The sequence below is a fragment of the Colossoma macropomum genome, unplaced genomic scaffold, assembly GCF_904425465.1.
Source record: "Colossoma macropomum unplaced genomic scaffold, Colossoma_macropomum, whole genome shotgun sequence".
Taxonomy (NCBI): domain Eukaryota; kingdom Metazoa; phylum Chordata; class Actinopteri; order Characiformes; family Serrasalmidae; genus Colossoma; species Colossoma macropomum.
The window spans coordinates 11,776,926-11,799,755 of NW_023494789.1; the positions used below are offsets into that span (position 1 = coordinate 11,776,926).

At 39.3% G+C, this 22,830-nt stretch overlaps 1 protein-coding gene across 2 annotated transcripts in view; it reads right to left on the bottom strand.

Moving 5' to 3' along the window:
• Nucleotides 1-73: 73 nt before the first annotated feature.
• The window catches only part of bmerb1 (bMERB domain containing 1), a 30,640-nt gene continuing 7,883 nt past the window's right edge, over nucleotides 74-22,830 (bottom strand). Inside the window, exons 2-7 of one of the 2 annotated variants that reach the window (XM_036570099.1) lie at nucleotides 17,622-17,742; nucleotides 10,237-10,310; nucleotides 10,130-10,153; nucleotides 8,583-8,697; nucleotides 5,278-5,360; nucleotides 74-2,577 (exon numbers count right to left, since the gene is read on the bottom strand). In XM_036570099.1, coding sequence (XP_036425992.1) covers nucleotides 2,459-2,577; nucleotides 5,278-5,360; nucleotides 8,583-8,697; nucleotides 10,130-10,153; nucleotides 10,237-10,310; nucleotides 17,622-17,742 — 536 coding nt within the window. In that variant the 3' untranslated portion in view covers nucleotides 74-2,458. The remainder of the gene's footprint in view (nucleotides 2,578-5,277; nucleotides 5,361-8,582; nucleotides 8,698-10,129; nucleotides 10,154-10,236; nucleotides 10,311-17,621; nucleotides 17,743-22,830) is intronic. The other variant, XM_036570100.1, reaches the window with a different exon arrangement.

Below are 22,830 nucleotides of genomic sequence, written 5' to 3' on the forward strand. Positions count from 1 at the left end.
AAGTTCATGAAAATGTGACCACCTTTTAAAAAAAAAAATTCACCATTCCAAACAGCACAAAGCAAACACAAGATCCAGAAAGATGCTTTTATTTAAACATATATTTACAGAAAATGTTTAGCGTTTGTGCATTTATCCACACTCTACATAAGGACCATTTGGTAGGACTACAAGTCTCAGAAACAAATGTATCATTCCTGAAATTTGCAGTCCTACCTTTCTGGACCAAAAAAGCTCACAGACACTGAATGAGTTAAGATACTTACAGCAACAACATAAAGAACGACTAGCTTGCAAATTATTAGGTATCTACCCTGCATTTATTTACAGATAAAGTATCTTGGTGGATTGTGAACTGAGAACAAATGTTACACAGCAGTAATGGAGAATCTGAAATGGAATCCATGAAAAGATGTAAACATTGTGAGAACTGCTTCTCTCTGGTCATGTACAACCACAAAATCACTGAGAAACCCAAAGCTGACACTTAGCTGACAGTTAGAGCTGGAATTAACCTAAGATTCAACATTGTAGAAGTATGTCTACACATTAAGAAGGAAATGTTTGACTTTAGACGTGTCTTCTGCTACTAGCTAATTCAACTTGTGCAGGGAAATCCTGTCTGGTGAAAAGTATAAGTAATTTTTAAATTCTGTCTTTATGCTACCAAAGCCTGAGTTTTGTCTTGTCTACAAATTCTGATGCACTGCACCTCAGGGGTGGGCAATATGATGAATGGAAATTTATCACAATAATGATAAATGTCACAATATGATTATATAAATTTATATGTAATTATGCATGTTTCATTAGATTTAGTGCAGTGCAGTATGTGCAATGTGGAATAATCATTGTTCATTGTAGTTTTTGATTGTATTGTTTTAAACAGGTTTTTTTGGTGTTTTAAGTCATCAAACAGCAGAAAAATGAAATCACAATGCTTATTGTGTACTGTGATGGCATATATTTGCCATATTGCCCACCTCTGCTGTTCCTTAATGACTTTTACAATATTCTGATACAAAAGCCAATTCAATTTTAGTCAAACATGTTCTAAAATAATCTAACATAACCAGTGACAGATGGAAATTGGCAGTTTAAGTGAAATAATTGCTGTGGGACATTAGCAATGCTTTATGTAGCCTCATGAAAACGAAACACCGAGATAACTGAGCTCTGGCCTGCAAATAAGAACATGACAGAACTCCAGATCTTCACTTAAAGGGATGAAATAAATGCATATATGTGTGTGTATACCCGTTATTAACTTCAGCGCAACCACTGTGTGAGATAAGGTGGTATAAAACGGTTGCTTAGAGCTAATGTATTGTCAGAATATATTGTGCTTGAAGTGATCTTACCAAACACATAGACAACCACTGATCTCTGCAGTGCGCCAATCTGCAGTGTTTCTTCAATGGACATTAGTTTATGTTTAGACTTCTCCACAAACTGGCCCCAGCCTGTATGTTTCATATCCACAGATTCTGGATTTGAATCAGCATTATCGGAAGTGATATGGACAGCTTATTTGAGGTGGATCAAGTGACATGACATTGGACCAAAAGGATTATGGCCAGGTTTCTCTCCCTATTTAGTGCCGGCTGATGATTTGAGTAGTTCAGATAATGAACTTTTTTTTGGCCAAGGGGTTTGATCTTCAGAGGTATGTTTGTAACAGTGTGTTGTTCTGTAGGCCTGTTTTCCACGGATGGTCCATTAGATTCAGAAATGAGTCTAGCTCTTTTCATCAAAGCGTTCCATGTTTCACCACTGTTATTCACCTTAGTGCCCCTGAACGATCATGTGATTTTTAAAAAATATCATCCACAGGACACTATGCAGGGGTACTAAAACCATTTACCATCTCTACCATACCATAGCCCAAAATGGAGTATGTCAATTATTCTGTTCTCTCCAGATTCATAAAGGACATTTTAAATTTCAGTGCCTTTTTTGAAACTTTTACAGTCAATCGCCCCACTTTTGCTGCAATTTCTGACACTAGAAAAACTGCTCTTTTGCTTTTAGCATTCATTAGAAGGTGGCACCTCTGATAAGAGAAAAGGCCTCACAGCCAAACAGAAGAGATCCAAACTCTGTCAAGATTTCTCAACCAACTTCGAGATCCATCATTCAACAGAGCTTCTGGAATACAGCTATTTCTAGAACATGAGTCTAGATTCCTGGCCTGCACAAAGAAGCTATCAGTAGATTTTTCAGGGCTGAATAACACGTTATGTTAGAATGTTCATCAGGTTTTTACATAAAAATAGGTCTTTCATGGAAAAAATAATCAATTCATTGATGAATAATGGCACTTCTAAAATGTTAGGCAACTTAAAGATGGCACCAAATCTGCTATACGAAAGAATGTCTACAGCAACCTGATTAACCCCAAATAAGAAAATCTTTTCCTGAAACATACTGACTGTAGCTTAAAGAGGAACAGAGAGATTTACATGATGGCACACTGCGTGGCTCCACAGCAGTCTTTTATGATGGCTACACTAGTCTTGGTAATGGAGGGCTTGTTCGCGGGAGGCTCTGGGGTCGGCTTTTTCACTTTGGGAGGACCTGAGAAAGAAGAAAGAGGATGTTTAATCACAAAGGCTAATGCTAATGCTAAGCACTGGCTGTTGGCTGACAAAATTCATCAGATTAAAAATAGCATATCTATTTAGTTCAGTGGCACAGCTGCTGAACTGCTCATTTCAGACAGCGTGTGAGATATTTGAGATCAAATCATCATATCTCTGCAAATCAGAAGGTAAAAAATCGAATTTACACAATTTTCCTTAAATATCAGCCAAGACATGTTTAGTGTATGAAGTTTTCATCTTTAAATTTGCATTGGAGCCAAAAGGCTAATGTAGCTAACGCATAAAGCTTAGAGCCACCAGGTTAGCATTGTGCAAACTGAATGTTTAAATCATGTCGATTTGTCTGTTCAGACCACGCTTTCAACATGGTGGTAGTTGCTGGAGTTCTGGGCAGCTTCTGCCTTTAACTAGAAGGCCCCCCTCATAGCTGACGCAGGACCGAGGAACAGGGAGAAGATGGGGTGGTGGTGAGGGCTGTGAACCCTTTGTCACAGGAACGGAGGGTAAGGATGTGAATTTATAAGCCATTAGATTAAATTAGAGGAGAATTAGAGATTTCAGGCATGTTCCTCCCCCAGGATGCAACAGAGGCAATTTCCTGAAAACACTATTCATTTCTCTCATAGAGATTAATGCTCAGGCCTGGAGTACTTGTCTATACATGTCTATAAACCCAATGCAAAACTAAAAACTTTGAACACCAAACATGTCTTGGCTGATCAACTACATTTAGGAGGAAATTTGAATACATTTTATTTTCCAACTATTGCTGGAGTTTCCCCTTATTTGCAATAGGGCTTTCAAGGGCCTGTCATCATGTCTAGAAGATGCATTGATTCTATTACTTACGTATTTTATCACAATGTGATACAGACCCGGCATGGAGTGCCATAATAAGACCTCAGACTGAGAAAACCACTTTTCTCTGTGTGATTAAACACTCAGTCATATAATTGCTCATTTCTTCAGAAAGAATGGAAGCAGAGGACAGAGCGGTTGTGGCATACTTGAAATGCCACTTTGCCCTTTGAAATGAAGGCCACCCACTGACTAATTTTGGGCTGTAGTGATTGCTAAACATCATTGACCTCCATGAATACGGTTTGAACTCAGTGTGGTTTATGCAATAGTTTGAAATAAATGACCTGTCTATCCTGCGCCCGAGTTCAAAATGTACAAGAACAAAAAAGGCCAGGATGTGTTTGGACAGCAACTACAAAAATGAGAGAATACTCCTTTGTTCTGTGTCTGGTGGAACATTTGGCCCTTAGAAGTCATTAACATCTCAGATAAAAATAATGATGGTGATTTTGTCAAGGAGTCAATGTCACAATATCACAGTTTCCCCCTTACTCCAAATCAAGGCAATCAGCCGAGACATTCAGGTTATGAAGTTTGCTTTGCTAATGCAGGGAAAATGTACAGGCAAATGTATGAATGGGCAAAATCCAGGCTTCAATGAATCTGCTTCTACTGTGTTTTTGCTATGCAAAATACTTCTTGGTAACACTTTACTGAAGAGCACCATTCATAAGACACCTACATGACCTTTCATGACAATTGACAAAACCAGGTTATGAGATTGTTGGACATCCTATTCCAAAACCATGGCCATTAATGTAGAGTTGCTCCCATCTGCAGCCATAACAGCCTCCACTATTCTAGAAAGGCTTCCCACAAGATTTCAGAGTGTGTCTGTGGGAATTTGTGCCCATTCAGTCAATAGAGCATTTGTGATGTCAGGTGATATTGGATGAGAAGGTCTGGCTCAGAATTGATGTTCCAGTTCATCCCAAAGGTGTTCAGTGGGGTTGAGCTCAGGGCTCTGTGCAGTCCACTGGAGTTCCTTGTCAAACCATGGCACTGGCCAAACCCAAGTTCATCCATAAGACTGCCAGACATTGAAGCATGATTCATCACCCCAGTGGTGGCATGCTTTACACCTCTCCAGCCGACACCTGGCATTGTGCATAGTGATCTTAGGCTTGTGTGCAGCTGCTTAACCATAAAAACCCATTTCATGAAGCTCCTGATGCACAGTTCTTGTCCTGATGTTGCTTCCAGAGGCAGTTTGGAACTCTGCAGTGAGTGATGCAACAGAGGAGAGGTGATTTTTACAGACACTTCAGCACTCAGCAGCCCTGCTCTGTGAGGTTGTGTAGTCTACCACTTCACGGCTGTTGTTGCTCAGATGCTTCCATTTCACAACAATAGCACTTACAGTTGGCTGGGGCAGATCTAAGAGGGCAGAAATTTTACAAACTGATTTGTGCAGAGGTGGCATCCTATGACAGAGGAGAGGTGTCCACATACATTTGACCATATAGTGTATATAAACATCTTTAAAAGCTTATTTCAACAAGTGTCAGTTGCCCCTTTGTGGGGTGAAAATTGGCAAAAGCAGCCTTCATGACAAACGATATATTGAAAGAATCCTTAATAAATGTTTATGTAGGTTTATGCCAGTTGTCATTAAAAGCTTTTGTAGGTGTCATGTAAGGCTTACAAATGTTGTCTTTCAGTCCATCACTTGTTAGCTGCATTAGCCTCAAAGCTTAAAGAAGCTGACTGACTAAATTTGCTGTAAACTGTGTACATTTTTGCCAAAGTAATGCTTTAAAACATATCTACGGCCATCACTGGGCTATGCAGAAGTATGTGTTGGAATACTCACTCTGCGCGACTCTGGCCAGCTTGTCCAGCGGCATGAGCTTCAGTCTGAGGAACTCCGCCATCTCCTTGTCCTCCTCCTGCTCCCTGTGGAGAAGAGAGGATAAGGAACAGGTGAAGAGGAGATTGTGAGGGTGAGAGGTGGATGAGAGAAAAAGGCAGGGAACGGAGAGAGAGAGTCGGAGTTAGGTGGAAGAAAACAGAGGGGTGAGATGCGAGACGTGAAAAGAGAAAGGAGGAGGGAAGGAGGGAAAGAAATAGAGTAGAAGAATGGCAGAATGAGTCATAAACGCAGCGTGAGAGCTGCTGCTGGGTCACGGAGGTGTTGATGAGCGCTCTCTCTCTCACACACTAATGAGCTTCACAGTTCTCACAGAGACCGAAAAACTGTTTCTCTCGTTTCATTTTCTTCACGGTTCGGTTCACTGAACGTTATCTGACAGAGGCCGAGAAAAGGGCTTTCAGGGATAAAATGTAGGTCTGGCATGAAATATGATAACCATGCTAATTAAAATGTTAGCTAAGAAACTTGTAGAAGTAACTGTTGATTTCACCAATCAGAAATGAATTAAGTATGCCCCGTTAACTTCTAACAGTCTGTTTTAGAGCTGGAAGCTGAAATGATACGCACAATCCAAATAAGGCTCCTACTACTCCAAATTGCCAAACAGTGAGCTAGCATGAGAGAATGTTAGTTAGCCAGCTGGGGATATTCCTCGATTTACTTTTATCATACAGAATGTGAGATTTGGTCACTGCCTGGTGTGCATGCATTTCTACATGTGGGGGTAGAATCAGAGAATGTGTAGTCAGATTGGGTCTGTAGGTTCCAGCCAAAAAGTGATCAAAACCCACCAAAATGCATGGAGAAACACCCAAAAAAGTACACATCATAAAGAGTCTAAGGTCATTTTAAACAAAATATATAATTTTAACAATATGACACCAATGATAAACTTCTATGTATGGTATTCTATGTATGGTGTGTTGGAAATTTGCATATAAGTATTTAAAATGTTGTTAGGTGGTACTGTCAGTCTTTTCACCTGTTAAAAAGCTGCCAGCGGGCCATAAATCAATCATATTGCATACACAGGGATTTAGCTGACGCATTACAGATCCAGCATAGGCAACCAAGGTACCACAGTAAAGTGTAAAGTCTCCACTTTCCATGCACTTTTCCATTTATTCTCTAATTACATTAGAAAAATAAATATTTTGATCACAAAACACCTTGCCACAAAAAGTTTTTAGGACAAAATATTTGGTGAATATTATGAACGTTCATATTTTTCATAAAGCCAATTTTGACCAATGTGGACATATTATACATCAAAACGAACAGGCGGACTCTCAGGATTACGGTGATGAAGGCTTTTTACTCTAAAGCCTAAGACTATCAAAATAAAAGCCATAATTTCAATAAAATTACTAAATTATCTAATTTGTATATTATATTTCCATAGCTTGCAGAGCTCACACAAACTCATCAGTTTTTTCAGAGTATTAACATTGTTTTAATGCACTGTATAAGGTTAAAACTTGCTATTATAGCCAAACTCTGTACAGTCAGTAATACCACATGATTCGGATAATCTATGCTATGTCAGGCCAGTACGCACATTCATTACATTAATAATAAACTGCGTACGTTAATCGTTGATTTTGTTTACGAACGATACAGATAAAGGGAGCAACAGCCTCCTTTCAACAGGAGTGACTAAGATGTATGTCAACCAAAGTTTTGGGGAGATGGTAGGCCTATTCAAATTTCAGCTGCAAAAGAGTTTATTCATTTCATATTTACTTTTTAAAAATCCTCCAATATAATAACAAACCAGCCCAAATTTTGTTAACTCTCCAAAGCACTTTTCCCCCACCCATCCACCGAATTTGACAGAAACCCAGCCAAAACTATTAATAAGAACTGCCACTCAATAATGTCCTCCTCATTTGTCAAACGCTGAGGGCGCTCCTGAGCGAGTCCAAAACTAATTACCGCTTGTGCAAAATCATAGTTTGTGAAAGTTCAATCATTCTTACATCGTACAGTGCACTTACTTTCTGAACACAGGACATCGTAGGGTATTTCATCACTGCTGTCATATTTTTGAGTGCTTTAGGACTTTCTAACAGTGCCTCATGCATGTTTATTACATTAGTGAGCACAAACTGCTCTACTCAGCCAGTAAGCTGATCAGCTAGCCAACCAAGCAGTGCTCAGTAGCATTAACACCGACCAATCAACACCCAGTAGCAGTAGTGCCAACCAATCAGCACTCAGTAGCAGTAACACAAACCAATCGACATCCAGTAGAAGTAATGCCAACCAATCAGCACTCAGTAGCAGTAACACCAACCAATCAACACTCAGTAGCAGCAAATGCCAACCAATCAACACTCAGTTGCAGCAATGCCAACCAATCAGCACGCAGTAGCAGAAACACCAACCAATCAACACTCAGTTAACTCAGTTGCAGTAATGCCAACCAATCAACACTCAGTATCAATAACGCCAACCAATCAGCACTTAGTAGCAGTTTCCTAACGCCAAAGCCTGTTTGCTGTAGAAAAACAGAAAGATAGGGGTACGTTTTCTCAGATTTTTAAAATGGAATACATCCATCTACCTTGCAAAATTAAAGAAATAGTTAGAGGCAGGATTAGTTTATTGTCTTTTAGCTGTTTAGCTCCTCTTACCCTCATTCATTGAGGACTCACTCGCGGCTCTAGTACCGTGATTATATTGAACATGGTCAACTTTTAGACGCTCATCTCAAGTGCTTCAATGAACACTAGTTCATTTTAAAGCTTAGTCGTTCTGAAAGATAAAATACTGGGTCAGTTTCAGTATCAGTACTGGTATCAAAATAAGTATAAGTAGTATCAAGCCATCTTTCGTACACTGGGTCTTGTTAGTCACTACAGAAATACATGTCAAAACATTTTCCTATCTTTACTAAATATTTTTAAAAAATCAAGATATTCTTTAGAACATTAAAAAAGAAAAGTATTCACTCTAAAATATTTGGTTGAACAGCAGTACAGGCTGTACATTCACTGTAAATGAAAGCTAAGCCAAGCGGGTTCCCCAACTGACATCAAAGATCTTTGTGTGTGTGCGTGGGCATGTGTGAGAGTAAGCTCCTTATTATCAGGGGGACTCATCGTGTAGGCGGAGGGGATAGCTGGATGGTGGGGGGTTAATAACAGGTGCAAATCACCACCTCCAGTCCGCCCCTTTATTTATCTATTTATTTATCTGTTTATTTATTTATTTCTCTCTCTATTTCTCTTATATGCACATACCTCAGTCTCTCCACTTCAGCATCGTCCACCAGGAAGTCCCTCTTTTCCACCAGCTTATGGATCTTCTGAATCAGCTCTTCTTCCTTTTGCTGGTGCTTCTTGCTCTTTTCCTTTTCTGTGTGTGCAGAAAAAAATTAAACAAGACAAAGACATTAAAGGAGAATTCTAGTATTGGTATAATTATATGGTTAAGATGTAAACAAAGTCATTCAGAGTGGTTTGGTGTGAAATGCTCCGTTCTGGAGAAACTTACTGAGTCAGAATTGTTCGAAGTGGTGGTGATAGGAACCAGACAGCCACCTCTAAAAGCTCCCTCACAAAACGTTATTACATGAAATGATTATGTATGTACTTTCTGTTGCCTGAGACATTGTTTTATGGAAAGTTTTGTGAAAAGATTTCATCCGTTCATGGTGGACAATACATGTAGGGCACTGTAAGGCCGAAAAGTCCCCAAAGAAAATTTGTTTTTATTAGATTTACCACTATTTTACCATCATCAACACTGAACATAAAAACTCAGAAGACATGTATGGGTTCACCAGTCATTTTGAATAGTAAATAAAATGTCTAAAATGTTGCATCACAACCTCTGGCTCTGTCGCCACCACTGTAAAGAAATCTGTGTCCATAAGTTTCTCACATTACAAAGCAAATAACTTAGTTTACATCCCAACCACTGAATTAAGCAGAAATTTTGAAAAAAATAAGTGGAATTCTCCTTTACACACATCAGAGAATTATTAATGTGTTATTAATATATTGCAAGGCATATCGCAATGTGACTGTAATGTGGTATTTTGTCCATATCATGCAGCCCAAAGCTAGTCATAACAAATTCAGAGCCAAATCACTGTTTGTGTTACTGGTTTCACTCAAGGTAAGAAATAAGACACACATCCCGTCCATTTCTGAAAACTCAGCTATACTTAATTCCTTTCACACACACACTGATATGAGAGGGTGGAGAGAGATGTTTTAGAGGGCAGGAAGTGCCAGGTCAGCCTTTTTTTCTCTTACAAAGAGAATTTGATCCTGAAAGCTTCCTTTCTTTGAGACATGAAGATGCACTCATATACGGACACATAGTGAGGCCTTCTCGCAATTACTCCCCTCCCCCACATCTCCCTGTCAGACAATAACACACGTCACACGCACTCCTCACTGACGGTCACATAAATGTCAATGTCACAGGTCAGATAAAGCCCCAGACTACACTTAAAGGAGCAGCTCAACCAAATATGAAAATTGTTAGCTTGTCTATTCTTGATAATGTAGCTCTCGATCTAGTTGCTGTAGCCTGTCAGCATCACTGATCTTGGTATTTTAATCCTTCTTCAGCCCATATTATACATTAGACTGGCCAGCAGCTCAAGCTTAGTTGTCCAGCAAGTCTTTTGTAGCTATTTCCAGAGCGGCAGTTTGCTCTTGATCTTGTTCCCATGTTCTCCAGGCCTAACATCACAATCAGTGACGTGACACATTTTGGCTGCTTTACAGCAAAGTTTTCAAAAGAAAAAATAGGCTGATGATGACAATAGGCCTACCTGCCTCGTCTTCATTTTCAGCAGCTGTGCCCAGAAAAAGAAAAGAAAAATGAGAAGACACCGTCATCCCAGTGATTAAAATGTATGTTGCGGGCGAGAATGCGTACCTGGCACTGCCACAATCTTGCGCAGCTCCTGCTTCAGAGCCATGATGTCTTTGCACAGCTGAATGTCATCCATCCTGCGGAAAAAAGACAGAAGAGAACTGTTTTCTTTTCTTGCAGACATTTTTTTTTTCATATTAACGGTGTCATGTCCCAGCAGAGAGCTCAGCTATGAGCCAAAATATGATACATCTTCTGTTCTCTTGTGTTGAGAGTGATATACACGCTAGTCCTTGCTCTAATAGTGTTACCCTTTTCTCTATGAAAAGCCAGCACATATTTCAAAGCAGAAGCCCATCAGAACTCCCTCAGATCTTCCCCTCTTATAGTTTCACAATCAATCTGCAAACCAAAATCATTGACTGATGGTGCTTTCTGCGCTCACAGATACTTTTTTATTTCATTTGTATTGGAAAAGTCTCATTTAACCAAGTAAAAGCCACACAATATCATGTCATTTCTAACCATCCTCTGTTTACCTTCTAACCTGATCCGATTCCAATAAAATTAGTGCTTTCATTTTAAAGTGGACAAATAATATCTGTAGTTCATTAAATTATGAGCTAACAGAAGGGTTATCATTGGAGAAGAAAGTTACAGAAGTTAGTAAACCCCTTTAGATCACAGCCTTATTACAAAAAAAAAGCCTAAAGCTTATTCAAGAATTACACTGATCAGGCATAACATTATGACCACCTCCTTGTTTCTACACTCATTGTCCATTTTATCAGCTACAATTCTACAATTACAGACTGTAGTCCATCTGCTTCTCTGCATACTTTGTTAGGCCCCTCTTACCTATTCTTCAGTGGTCAGGACCCCCATGGACCCTCACAGAACAGGTACTATTTGGGTGGTGGATCATTCTCAGTGGATCAGACACAGCAGTGCTGCCTGAGTGCTGTGGACAGCGTCCTGTGACCACTGATGAAGAACTAGAGGATGACCAACACAAACTCTGCAGCAGATGAGCTATTGTCTCTGACTTCACATCTACAAGGTGGACTGACAAGGTAGGAGTGTCTAATAGAGTATACAGTGAGTGGACACAGTATTTAAAAACTCCAGCTGCACTGCTGTGCCTGATCCACTCAGACCAGCGCAACACACGCTAATACACCACCACCACGTCAGTGTTACTGCAATGCTGAGAATGATCCACCACCCAAATAGTACCTGTTCTGTGAGGGTCCATGTGGGTCCTGACCACTGAAGAACAGGGTAAAAGGGGCCTAACAAAGTATGCAGAGAAACAGATGGACTACAGTCTGTAATTGTAGAACTACAAAGTGCACCTATATAGTAAGTGGAGCTGATAAAATGGACAATGATTGTAGAAAACAAGGAGGTGGTCATAATGTTATGCCTGATCGGTGTACATGGAAAACAATGAAATTGGCTGAGATTAAAGGAACACTTTGGCCCAAAATGAAAAATATGACTACGGTTTCTTTTGTTGCGAACATGCCGACTCGCCTCCTACTGTGGTGCAATAGTTTCCAGAATGAGACTGTCAGGTTTAAAGACTAAGAAAGTCCCCTTCTGATGATGTATCCTGAAGGTGGAAGGAACTTATAGCTGCGCTAATGTTACTGCTTGGAAGCTGAACATCATATCAGTGGCTATGCTAGCAATCAGGAATTCTTTTTCGCCACTGGGTGAGACTCCTAATGGTTAAATGGTGTATTTGTGTAAGGCATGCTGGGTATTATAGTGAAAGGTCATTGATGAATACACATACAACATATAAAAGTGTGAATTCTGTCAAACTAATGATACAGAATATTACAAAAAGTTAATTATAAAAATATTAAATGCTAGTTTAATCAGCTTTAGGGGACAGAAGTGGTGATTAATAGTGTGGACTAGCAAATTTAAGGGGTTACATTTTATTTATATGTAATTTCTGACAAATCAGAACAATTCAAACACTTTTATAAAAACCAAAAAATACGAAAAATAAAGTGATGTCCTCGTGACCAACAGTTATTGATGTAAACCATGTGAAAAATAAAGTCCAGAGTAAGACTATAAGACATTGGGGTGCTGTTATGTAATCATCCGTCGAGCCGTGGCTGGGGGATGTGGGTGGACATCAGAGCGATGACTCACAGCCCTCAGTGTCCGGACCTTTCAGACCCATCTAACAGCTTCAGTCCCAGCTACACATCACCACCTCCATTCTGACTGATCTTATTTCCTATTTAACCCCTAAACCCCAGGGGCCTGTACGTGGCTCTACACTGTAATATCTCCCTCAGAAAGAGTAGGGCTGTTCCAATCCACCTCAGATATGGAATAACAGCACCTGCTAATAGACACGGCTGTGAGGAGTGTTGTTATTGTTATTGAGTGTGTCCTGTGGCGCAACTCTGATATGAACACCTGGGCTGTTACCTTTCAGTCTGATGGAACTTATGCAGATACTTTATTCTGTACAATCTGCCAAGCAAATCACAACAAACTACACTACACAACCACCTCTGATAAAACCCAGCTATAGAAGCGCTTCAGTCTTGTAGCAGTTACTGAATGATAAGCGTTTAGATTTTAAGGGGGTTAAGCTCTGCCTTATCTGGACACTCACATTGAGATTGCTGTCTATTTTCTCCCTCCTCTCTCTTCTTTTCCTTCACTACCCCCCTCTCTGTCTGTTTCCCTCGTTCCCTCTCTTTTTCTCCTGCACCACAGTGACAGCAACCAGGCACTTTAATCCTCTGAGCCAAAGCAGCAGATGACTCATCCACTCACCACCTCTCTCTCTCTCCCTAGCCTATCTGTTTCTCTCTCGCTCTTCTCATCTTTGTTTATCTCTTCTTTCTGTTTCTCTATCTTATTCAATATCACTACCTCTCTCTCTCTGTTTCTCTCTCCCTCACTCCATCTCAATTTTCTCCCTGCCTCTTTCTGCAGTGTATCTCGATCTCTCTCTCTCCCTTTCTCCTCCTTTCTCTCTCAATCTTTCCTTCGTCTTTATAACTGTCTTTCACTTTTCTCTTGCTCTCTCTCTTTCCATCTATCTCTCCCCTCTGTCTCCTCCTATCTCCCCACTTCTCTCTACCTTCATCTGTATCTCTCTCTCTCTCTCTAACTTGTCTGTCTCCCTCACTCTTCCTGTCTCCTTTCATCTCTCCTTCTTTCTCTCTCTCTCGCTTTCACAATATATGTGAAAGTTCTCTCTGCTTCTTTTCCACTCTCTGTCTTTCTTTCTTTCTTTCTTTATTTATTTATTTCTCCTTCCCAACTCTTTCTGTTTCTCTTTTCCTTAATCCTACTCTCTTTCAGTCTTTCTCTTGCTCTCTCTCTTATCCCTTCACTTCCCTACACCTTTATCTCTTTCTCCAACTCTTTCTCTATCTCTTCATTTACTGTTTATCTCTTTCTCCTTCCTTCTCTGTTTCTCTCCCTCCTTTTTAACCTCTTCCCCACTCTCCTTTTCCTTTAACCCGTATCTGTCTCTCTCACTCCTTGTCTATCTAGCTTCTCTTCCACTGTTTCTCTTGCTTTCCTTTTTCCCAACTGTTTTTCTTTTTTCCTCATTCTCTCTCCATTCTTTTAATCTTTCCCCCTCAATATCTCACCCCTCTTGTTCTGTCTCAACTGTCTCTATCTCTCTCTCTCTTGTCCACTGGTTCCAGTCCCCCCTGTGTTCTGCTCCTCCATCTGCTCTGTGTGAGAGGGTGTGTCTGTATTGGCGCTTTGCAGTATTCAGTGACGCACTAATGCACTGCCCGTCGAGTAACATTTACTCTGCATCCTCCAGAGTCCTGTCCCGGAGCCCAATGTGTGCTCATAACCCAGAGCAGTACGGCTGCATTAAACTGATCACATTAAACCGATGCGATTTAGCCTCCCTCGCTGCTCCGCAGGAGGAAATAATTAATCGAGTCGGAAGCTCCGATGAATGTGCTCAATTGAAGTCTTGGAAAAAGCACAGAAGACTGTGGGCGTCCCGTGAATAACATCATACACATTAAACAATGCACAGGCAGATGCATATGCTTATGCACAGTCATATAGGTCATATGCAAATAATCTGTTATTAGAACGCACAGCTGCACTGAAAGGCATTCGAATTTTGCAGCATATGAATACAGTACCATGGCAAAGCATTCACCACTGTCTCCGTTTCGATTTATTTTAGCTAGGGATGCACAATGATATTGGAATCATATCGGTATCAGCAGATAATTACTTGAAAAAAATGGCTCACAGAGTGGGTGTGGCTATGTGTTCAGAAGACCTGTCACTCCAAATCAGCTGACCAATAAAGAGTGCAAGTGAATGCCCTCTTCTAAGACCTGCCCCTTGTTAAAAAGTGCCAAAAGTCAGAAGCAAAAGAAAGATTTCACAAAAAAAAAAAAGAAGCAAAAACTGGCAAAATGAGTAATACATATATGTCAGAATGAGTGAAAATGAGTAGTAATCTTTTTGAAAACTTAAGTTTAATTTAACTCTCATTATTTGTATTTGCAAAATATTTTTTGACATTTTAATACTTAATACTTTGCCGTGGATTTTATTGTTTTATTTGGAATTTTTGTTATAAAATTAACTCCGTAGTTAACTATGAACTGATTAATGATGCTGAAGCCTGAAGAGCTATAATATTACTCAACATAAGTATTTATAACACTCATTTTTAGCTATTGCTTATTACTTAAGGAAGCTCAAAATAATGGTCAGGCTTAAACAAAGTGTGTTTTTGCTGTGATGGTATCATAGTTCTTGTTAAACAGAACCTTAGTTTGTCAGAACACTGCAAAACATTTTATTGTTACTGTGCTTCACATTTATAGACCACATTTGCTCATTAATTGAATATTAGTTGATTGATTCACACAAGTAATCGACTATCAAAATGTAGATTTTTTTTCATTTAATTGCATTTGTAACTCATTTGAAATAAATGTTATATTACTCCTTAATACTACTCCAGGTAGATGTAGTGCCAGTTTTAACATTTTTTAAACATTTATGTATCAGCATTGAGAGATATGTATATGAAGAATATTGGATATTGACATCAGCCCAAACATCATCAGCGATAACAAAAGCATGTTAAAACAGAAAAATTATGTCGAAACTTCAGCTTCTAAACTTTCAGTCGACACCACATGTTTGTAAGTAGAAGAGGGGAAATTTCATTATAATTTAAACTTGATGAAAGTTTGTGATGAAGTAAAAAAAAAATTCCTTTACAATTTTGCCATGATTTGTGTCTTTTTTGACATCAAAACAAATGGAAAAAAGTCAGATGTAGCTGTCAATGCTGGAGAGATACTGTATGTAAATGTAATTAATTAAATAAATAACGATGTAATGAAATATGTAATAACATAATTACATATGAATAGTATAGCAAAGTGAAAAAAATCAGATTCTAAAGGTTAGATGTTTTATGTCCTTGTCATATAAGTAAATACACATTCTCCAAGCATAAGAAAGTGATTAAAATATATCTTTATGCGTATGGTGGTCTGGGACCCCCACTGAGTAAAGGCAAAGATGGTATCAAAGGTAGTAAAACTAATTATCGCACTGTTCTTTTTTTCCACAGGCAGCAGTGGGTTTCATTACTTTCTTTCTTTAATACATCAAATAAATCTTAGCTTTCTCAATCTCGTATTCATCTGGGTTCTCCATTAATCAGATTTCTAGGTTTGGTGAAAGATCTGGGAACATTCGGCTTCACAAATACCCAGAATATCAGAAGGAGTAAAACACTTGTCCATTCATTTCACTGTGCATATGCCCATGCACACATGCATACATACATGTAATCAGCTTTGTGCACCAGTGTGAACTGAATGCATAATGACTGAAGAATCTACCACGGCTCAGTTTTCCAGATACAAATGAAGGCTCTCCATTGGAACTGCACTGTAAACGTTCACTGAATTCATTGAAAATCTTCTACTCTAGCACTAGGCCATTGAGCCAACGACTATGCCATTTTTCCCATCTCTGATATAATTGTGGATTGCTCTGGCCCACTATTAGGCTGGTGACTGCTGATCTTTGTAAATCTTAGACCAGTGGTGCACAACTCCGGTCTTGGAGGGCTGGTGTAGGGCACTTTGGCAACTTTCCTGCTCAAATACAGCTGATACAACTCATATGTTAATTGCCAGGTTTAGTGGGTGTGTTTGAGCAGGAGGACAACCAAACTGTGCTGGACACCAGCCCTCCAGGACCAGAGCTGTGCACCCCTATCCTAGACAATATATACCAGCTTTGCCCTTTGAGATAACCTTTCAGATAACCAATGCTAGAGTGGGTAATCTGTGAGCTGGTAGTGTTTTGCTCATGTATAAACTCATACACATAAGCACAAGAATGTGTAGACAAACTACACATTTACTACACAATTATCTAGAACCGCCATTGCCCGTACAGTTCTTATTCTTGTTTCCACCTAAAATGACGTTGCAGTTTGGTGGCATGTAAGTACTGCCCTATTTAACATGCAACAGAAATCCAACTAAAAAGCTAACATCAGCCTTAGGGGTTTTTTGTAGTCTAATTTAGCGCAATTGCAAGAATCTGATGGACAGTGCTCTACAGAGTTCATTACTTTTTTTGCATTACAAGTGTATCAATTTTCATGTGAATAATGTGCAAATGGACAGCAGCAGCAAGAAAAAAACAATTCAGACAAAGATCAAAAAGCTGCTTAAGGAGGACGAGGACATAGCTGAGTAAGAGGGCAGTGAGAAATGCTGACCTTAACTTATTTAGCTGGCATTAGTTTGTAGCATTTATCGACTGCCATGATTTACAATAAAAGTTGTCTCCAGTTTTAATTTTATCAATAGCCAGACCCCTATCTCAGTGTAGCATATAGATAATAAATAAAAGTATAAAATGAAGAAGATTAAAATTTTTAGATACAGATATTTTGCACAAAAGCAACCAAACCACTAATGCTAAAGGTAAACCTTCAAGCTTCAAGACACACTAAAAGGGTTGTAGCATCTTGTCATGGCAAAGCTTTCAGCTGTATCCTTTGTCTTTATTCACAAACTTATCTTAATATTTAATGAAAGTGTAATTTAATAAAAAAGATATAAACTATACAAATTCTGAACTCTGCACTGAAATTTCAGAACATTGCACTGGGCCAGAAATCAATACAGCTGTCCTCCAAACATTGGAAGCAGAGTTAGAACAAAATCAAACAAACAGAAGCTTACGGCTGGGCTTGATCTGTGTCCAGCACTAAGGGCCAGCATGTGTCTATTGTATTTCCAGTCACGGCTATTAGTGTTTGAAGGAAATGGAAATAACAAGCTTCTGTCTGTATCCCCTAAAACTGGGCAGTGCAAATCGGAATTACACACCCACACGTGTACGGTGCACAGTGGGCAATGATTTGTTTTCCTCACATGAAGCGCAGCTCAGACTCCCGCCTGACCAGCACCTCCCTGAGCCGCTGGATCCGGGCCATCTCCATCTCAATCTCGTCTGGAGACATGGAGCTTTCAGCCATGGACACGTCCATCTGACCTGTAGAGGAACACAGACTGTGAGCATGTGTGTAAGCGAGAGAGCTGTGGTCAGTGTGAATTTGTGTGGTAATAAATATCTGACCAATTGTATTGTGTGGTAATAAATATCTGACCAATTGTATTCTGACCAATCGATTTGATTAGATTTTCTTAGAAAACGATTCAGTGCCTTCAGTTTGATTCAGTATGACTCTTTATTATTTTTTTTTTTATATTCTCAACACACTAATGTGAGTGAAGAAATGACAGTCACATGCAAGAGTTATGTTTTGCTGATTTTATTCAAAGAGAAAATAAGTCAGCATATCCTCAACTTAAACATGCATGCTTATGCAAATTTTAGTGCACAGGCCAGATTCCATGCTTTATTTTTCCCCAGTATGTTAAATTCAGCATATAAACAGTTATTGTGCATTAACATGTGCAGAAGTGTGTTCTCTGTAGAGGATGTGTTCACTTATTTTTGCTGAAAAAATTAACAAAACGTGATTTGACATGGGGTGCCCAAACTTTTGCACACAAAACTGCCCAGCGCTACCCTTAGAGTGTGTATTTGTTCGCATGAGTGTCTGCTTGCAGTGTGTGTATGTGTGTGTGTGAAAGAGAGTGTGTGTTTTCCCGGTCCAACAAATCTGATTCAACTGATGAGTTTAATCAGTGGATTAATCAGTTAATTAGCTGATGAGCTTAATCAGATGTGTCGGAGCGGGAAAAGCACTGGACTGTGTGGGGCTGTCTGTGTGAAGACCTCACGAGCAGAAACCCCTAACCAGCAGGACTACAGGTTGTGGCTGAAGATTTGAGTAGGGGTGGGCAATATGACAATATTCATTGTTATCGTGACTAATTACATCACATAATGTAACAACATGCTTTTCTCAGCATATCGTGAATATCTTCAGGACTGAACTGCATGCTTCGTTATAAATAGAGCATAATTAGTCCTGTTAAAGGTAGTTTGTGTTGTGTTTGTGTACTTTGTGTGAGTTTAGTCTTCCATGATGGACAGTTGTATAGCTAGATAGAGGCTTTCCTGCTATCTTGGCCGTTTCAGTAGCACTGAGCGGCGGTTCTCCCTCGCTGCTTGTTCAATATAAGAGCATTTGCCTTTAAAGCTCAATGTTCTCCATGACTTATTTTATGCCAACCCCAAAGTATTTATATTTTTGCCTGGGTTCGAATGTGTGTAGCAGAGTAACTTTTTCAGTTCATCATTAGTCTGACACAAAGGTTTTGGTTTCACTGTTCATCAAAATCTAGCAGCAGTGTCACCCCTTCATAACAATTTAACTTTAGCTTTAGCTTGCTAACTGTCTTAGCTTAAGAAATAGATTGGCCAAAACTGAAACTATTAACAACTTTCCCGAATGTAGTCAATCAGCCAAGACATGTTTGGTGTCTGAAGTCTACTTCTTCCATTTTGCTCTGTAGCTAACAAGTAACAGCTTTTACCTCAGCAGTTAGCATGGTGCTAGCTACAAGCCTAAATCACCTCAAGCTGTGTCAAGTTGCTAAGTAATCTCAAGTAAACGTTTATGTGGTTTGTGACAATACACGCCAAGGTCGTACAAAAATACACTGCTATAAAATGCTCTACTGCTATAAATGAACAAAAGTACAGACAAAATTCAGATTCCTCTCCTACTGTTTTTTTTTAGCTGTGATGTACTTCTGTCCCTTCCTTTAAGCAAAGATTATCAGATCTTCTTGGGTAAACAGGTCATTACAATTACAGTCAAGAGGCTACCTTAGCATAATTCATTAATTTAATGAGATGCCCTGGGATGAACTCAACACTACACTACATGTTATGAGATATTCTTACAGACCTTTGAAATCCATTTTAAAATGAGGACTTAAAAACTACTGCAGCCTTGTTGATTATCTGTGGCTGTTACCTTCAGCAAAATACAGTTTTTTTTTGTACATTAACACAAGGCCATTGCAGAGACCCATCAGTTAGCAAAACTGGGAGTTAATGAGCACCAATCTTCTCATTAGTTTCGCCTGAGGAGGCCACAACAAAGCTGTTTAATTCCCCTCCATCAGCAGCACTTAAATTGATACCCTGACAAGCCCAACCAATTTTGCAGACAAACTCGTAATTTAATGGCTGATCTTAGTCTTGACTGAGTATCTTGTAATGTAGTGTTGTTATTGGCCTTGGCTGTCCGAAGCCCCATTACTGCTACCGCTACCTTGCCTCTCAAGGTGCTGGAGCAGAACCTTCTTAATTGGCCATAGGGGAGAAATACAAGAGGCACTGTCCCGTGAACTGAAGCTGCCAAGCCAGCCTCAAAAGAGAATTATTGGGAGCGTATGATAAACCACACCAGTGTCTGATGAAAACCAACACGTCTGCTTTACAACAGCTTTGCTTCATTCGCCTGCAGGGGAGGGAGAGGGAATGTAACAGTGTTGTTTTTTTAATGACACTATTATTAACGGTGCAGTAAGCAAAACTGGAGCACTAATGGTTAAGTGAAATAACAATGAAATTATTCATTTACGCATCCAGGAGTAACATAGCCATAGCTAATCAGCATACAGTTCTGTCCTCCTCACTAGAAGCAAGTTTTTCCATATTGGAAAACCACTACACTGTGTAAGATTTGGGGATTTGGAGACTTTTCTGGTGGAAATGCGTGGAAGAACATTCTGTAACATGGGTTGTGCTTACAGTCCCTTTCCTGAGTGGATGAATCTGATGATTGGATCTTATTTAAATAGGCATGATGTGGCCCAAAAAACTCCAGCAATGTCTGACTCAGTCTGTACCCAGTAAAAATATAATCAATTCTAGCTTTAACAAAGAAATTGCTGACTGCATAACTTCTGATGTTGGGAATACATTTGTTTTTCTGGGCCGAAGAAAAGCCTTGTATTCCCATGCTGGATCAGATCGAACAACCTCCAGCGCACAATGTAAATAATCTCCCCGGACTGCAGCATGAATATTTTACCACCAGCAGCGACCTTCCCATCACCCCCCGCTGACTCATACAGTGCGTCACAGTGAGCTGGACGTGCCGGCGGTGCGTCTTTCTGAGCTACTCATCAAGAGCCTGCTATGTACAGCAGCAGGTAGACCAAGCGGCCTGACAAAGAGAGTGTTTAAGAACAAAGAGCTTTTCCTCTGCTGTGAGATAAAGCAGTTAGCTCTGTGATGAAACAGCAGGGCAACAGCAAGCACACTGTGGTATTCTTGGCTGAGATGTTTACTGCCTTACAGATTATCCTCAGGATATTAATGCTTTGATGCCACTGCCCGATGGAACAGGCCCATATTGCACTGAGACTGACAGGAAATACATAACCAGTGTCCTGTCTTTGTGTTTCCTGGCCTGGAACTCTCACCCCATGTCTCAAATTGAGTATTTCTGTCCAATCAGGTATGTGGTAAGGGTGCTGGACAGAAAACATTCAAAACAGTGTATGGAAATGTGAAACAGTGTAAATCCACTGTCAATGAGTAATGTTAGGCATCAGGGTTTATCCTATCTGAAAAAAGTGGGCGTGGAGGGGCAGGATTTGTGCTATAGACTCAACCACCCTCAAATGACTTGGCATTTTTATGAAGTCGCTTATTGGTGTTGCAACTTCGGGTAGTTATGTTGTAAGAGGGCTGGTGCAACAGGCATTGCAGTTCTGTGTGAGAACGTATTTATCTGATCTAAATGTGTCTGGGGTCCAAAAGTCTGAGACCACATTGAAAATCTTGGGGTTTTTTTCAAAGCCTGGAAATAAATGACAGAAAATGCTGACCACTCTGCACACTGCCGACCATACTGCTGACCGCACACCTTATGATGACGGATCGAACAACTTCCAGCACCAAACAGTAGAATTTAGAAAATTTAGAAAAGTTGTAAAAATTTGAACATTTTTGAAAAACTGTGGAATTTAGAAAAACTTAGAAAGAAATAATGCTGAATTTATAAATAAAAGTTAATAAGTTATAAATAAAGAAAAGTTATGACAAATAAAATAAACAAGAAATATTCAAGATTCTAAGTCCTCTTATTTCTTCCACTGAAGCCCGTGTTCAGATGACTCTCAGGTAGATTTGATTGACGCATCAGAGGCTTTGTGGACTCCAAGTCAGCTTGAATGCATGCTTTGTCATTAAAGCCAAAGAGGGACATACAGTGCCAAATAAATTCATGTAAATATTTAAAAGATTTTACTTTTCACTGATACTGATAATATAATTTTTAATGAAAATTTGGTAATAAACTATAAAAAATACAAAATATACACATCTTCACTTGTGGTTTCAGACTTTTTGACCTCACTACAATTAGAGCTCCGTAGCATCAATGTGATTTTAACAAATAAAATATCAAAAATCACCAGAATCTTTACCTCAGAATCAAAAACTATTATTAAACCTGAAAATATGTCTATAATGTACTGTTAAGAACCTGATCATGTATTAGAACTAGGGGGCTTTAGAACTTCTCAATGTCTCTGAAATCAGAATCTCTCATCATAACAGGTGAGAAGTCTCTTTACACAGAGAAAGACTGTCTGTCTAAAGTCTTTAAGATAAAGAATAATTGTAATTGTCTGTTATCTTGGCCGATGTTACTAAACTAGGACTTAGTTAGCTGATACCAAATGATAAATTCACCAAATGATGTTGAAAATTGTATTATATTACGTGAGTAGAGCGTAAAGCAAGCTTGACGTTTGTTGCCTTTATTTGCTTTCTATGTGACATAGCTGTGCTTTGTACTGGCTCTACATTGCCCTCTGGTGGAGAATAGATTTTAGAATTTTACACATTTCAATGTTATAGAGAAGCTAAATTGCTTATCAAAAATCATAGGTTTTTCGATTTTTTAGATTTTAATTACTATTTGAGAATTCTGATTCATCTCTAATAAAAAAAAAACAACTACAATTTCCTTTGCACTCAGCAGTCACATGCTGCCATACGCAGTGGTGAAGCCACAATATAGAAGTGAAGTTTGAAATGTCTAAAAATTAAAATCTGACCTAGCTGCCTCAACTGTGTTACTAAGTGGCATTATTTGTGTTAGGCTATTTATCATGTGCAGGTAAGGACATTAACTATAACTTT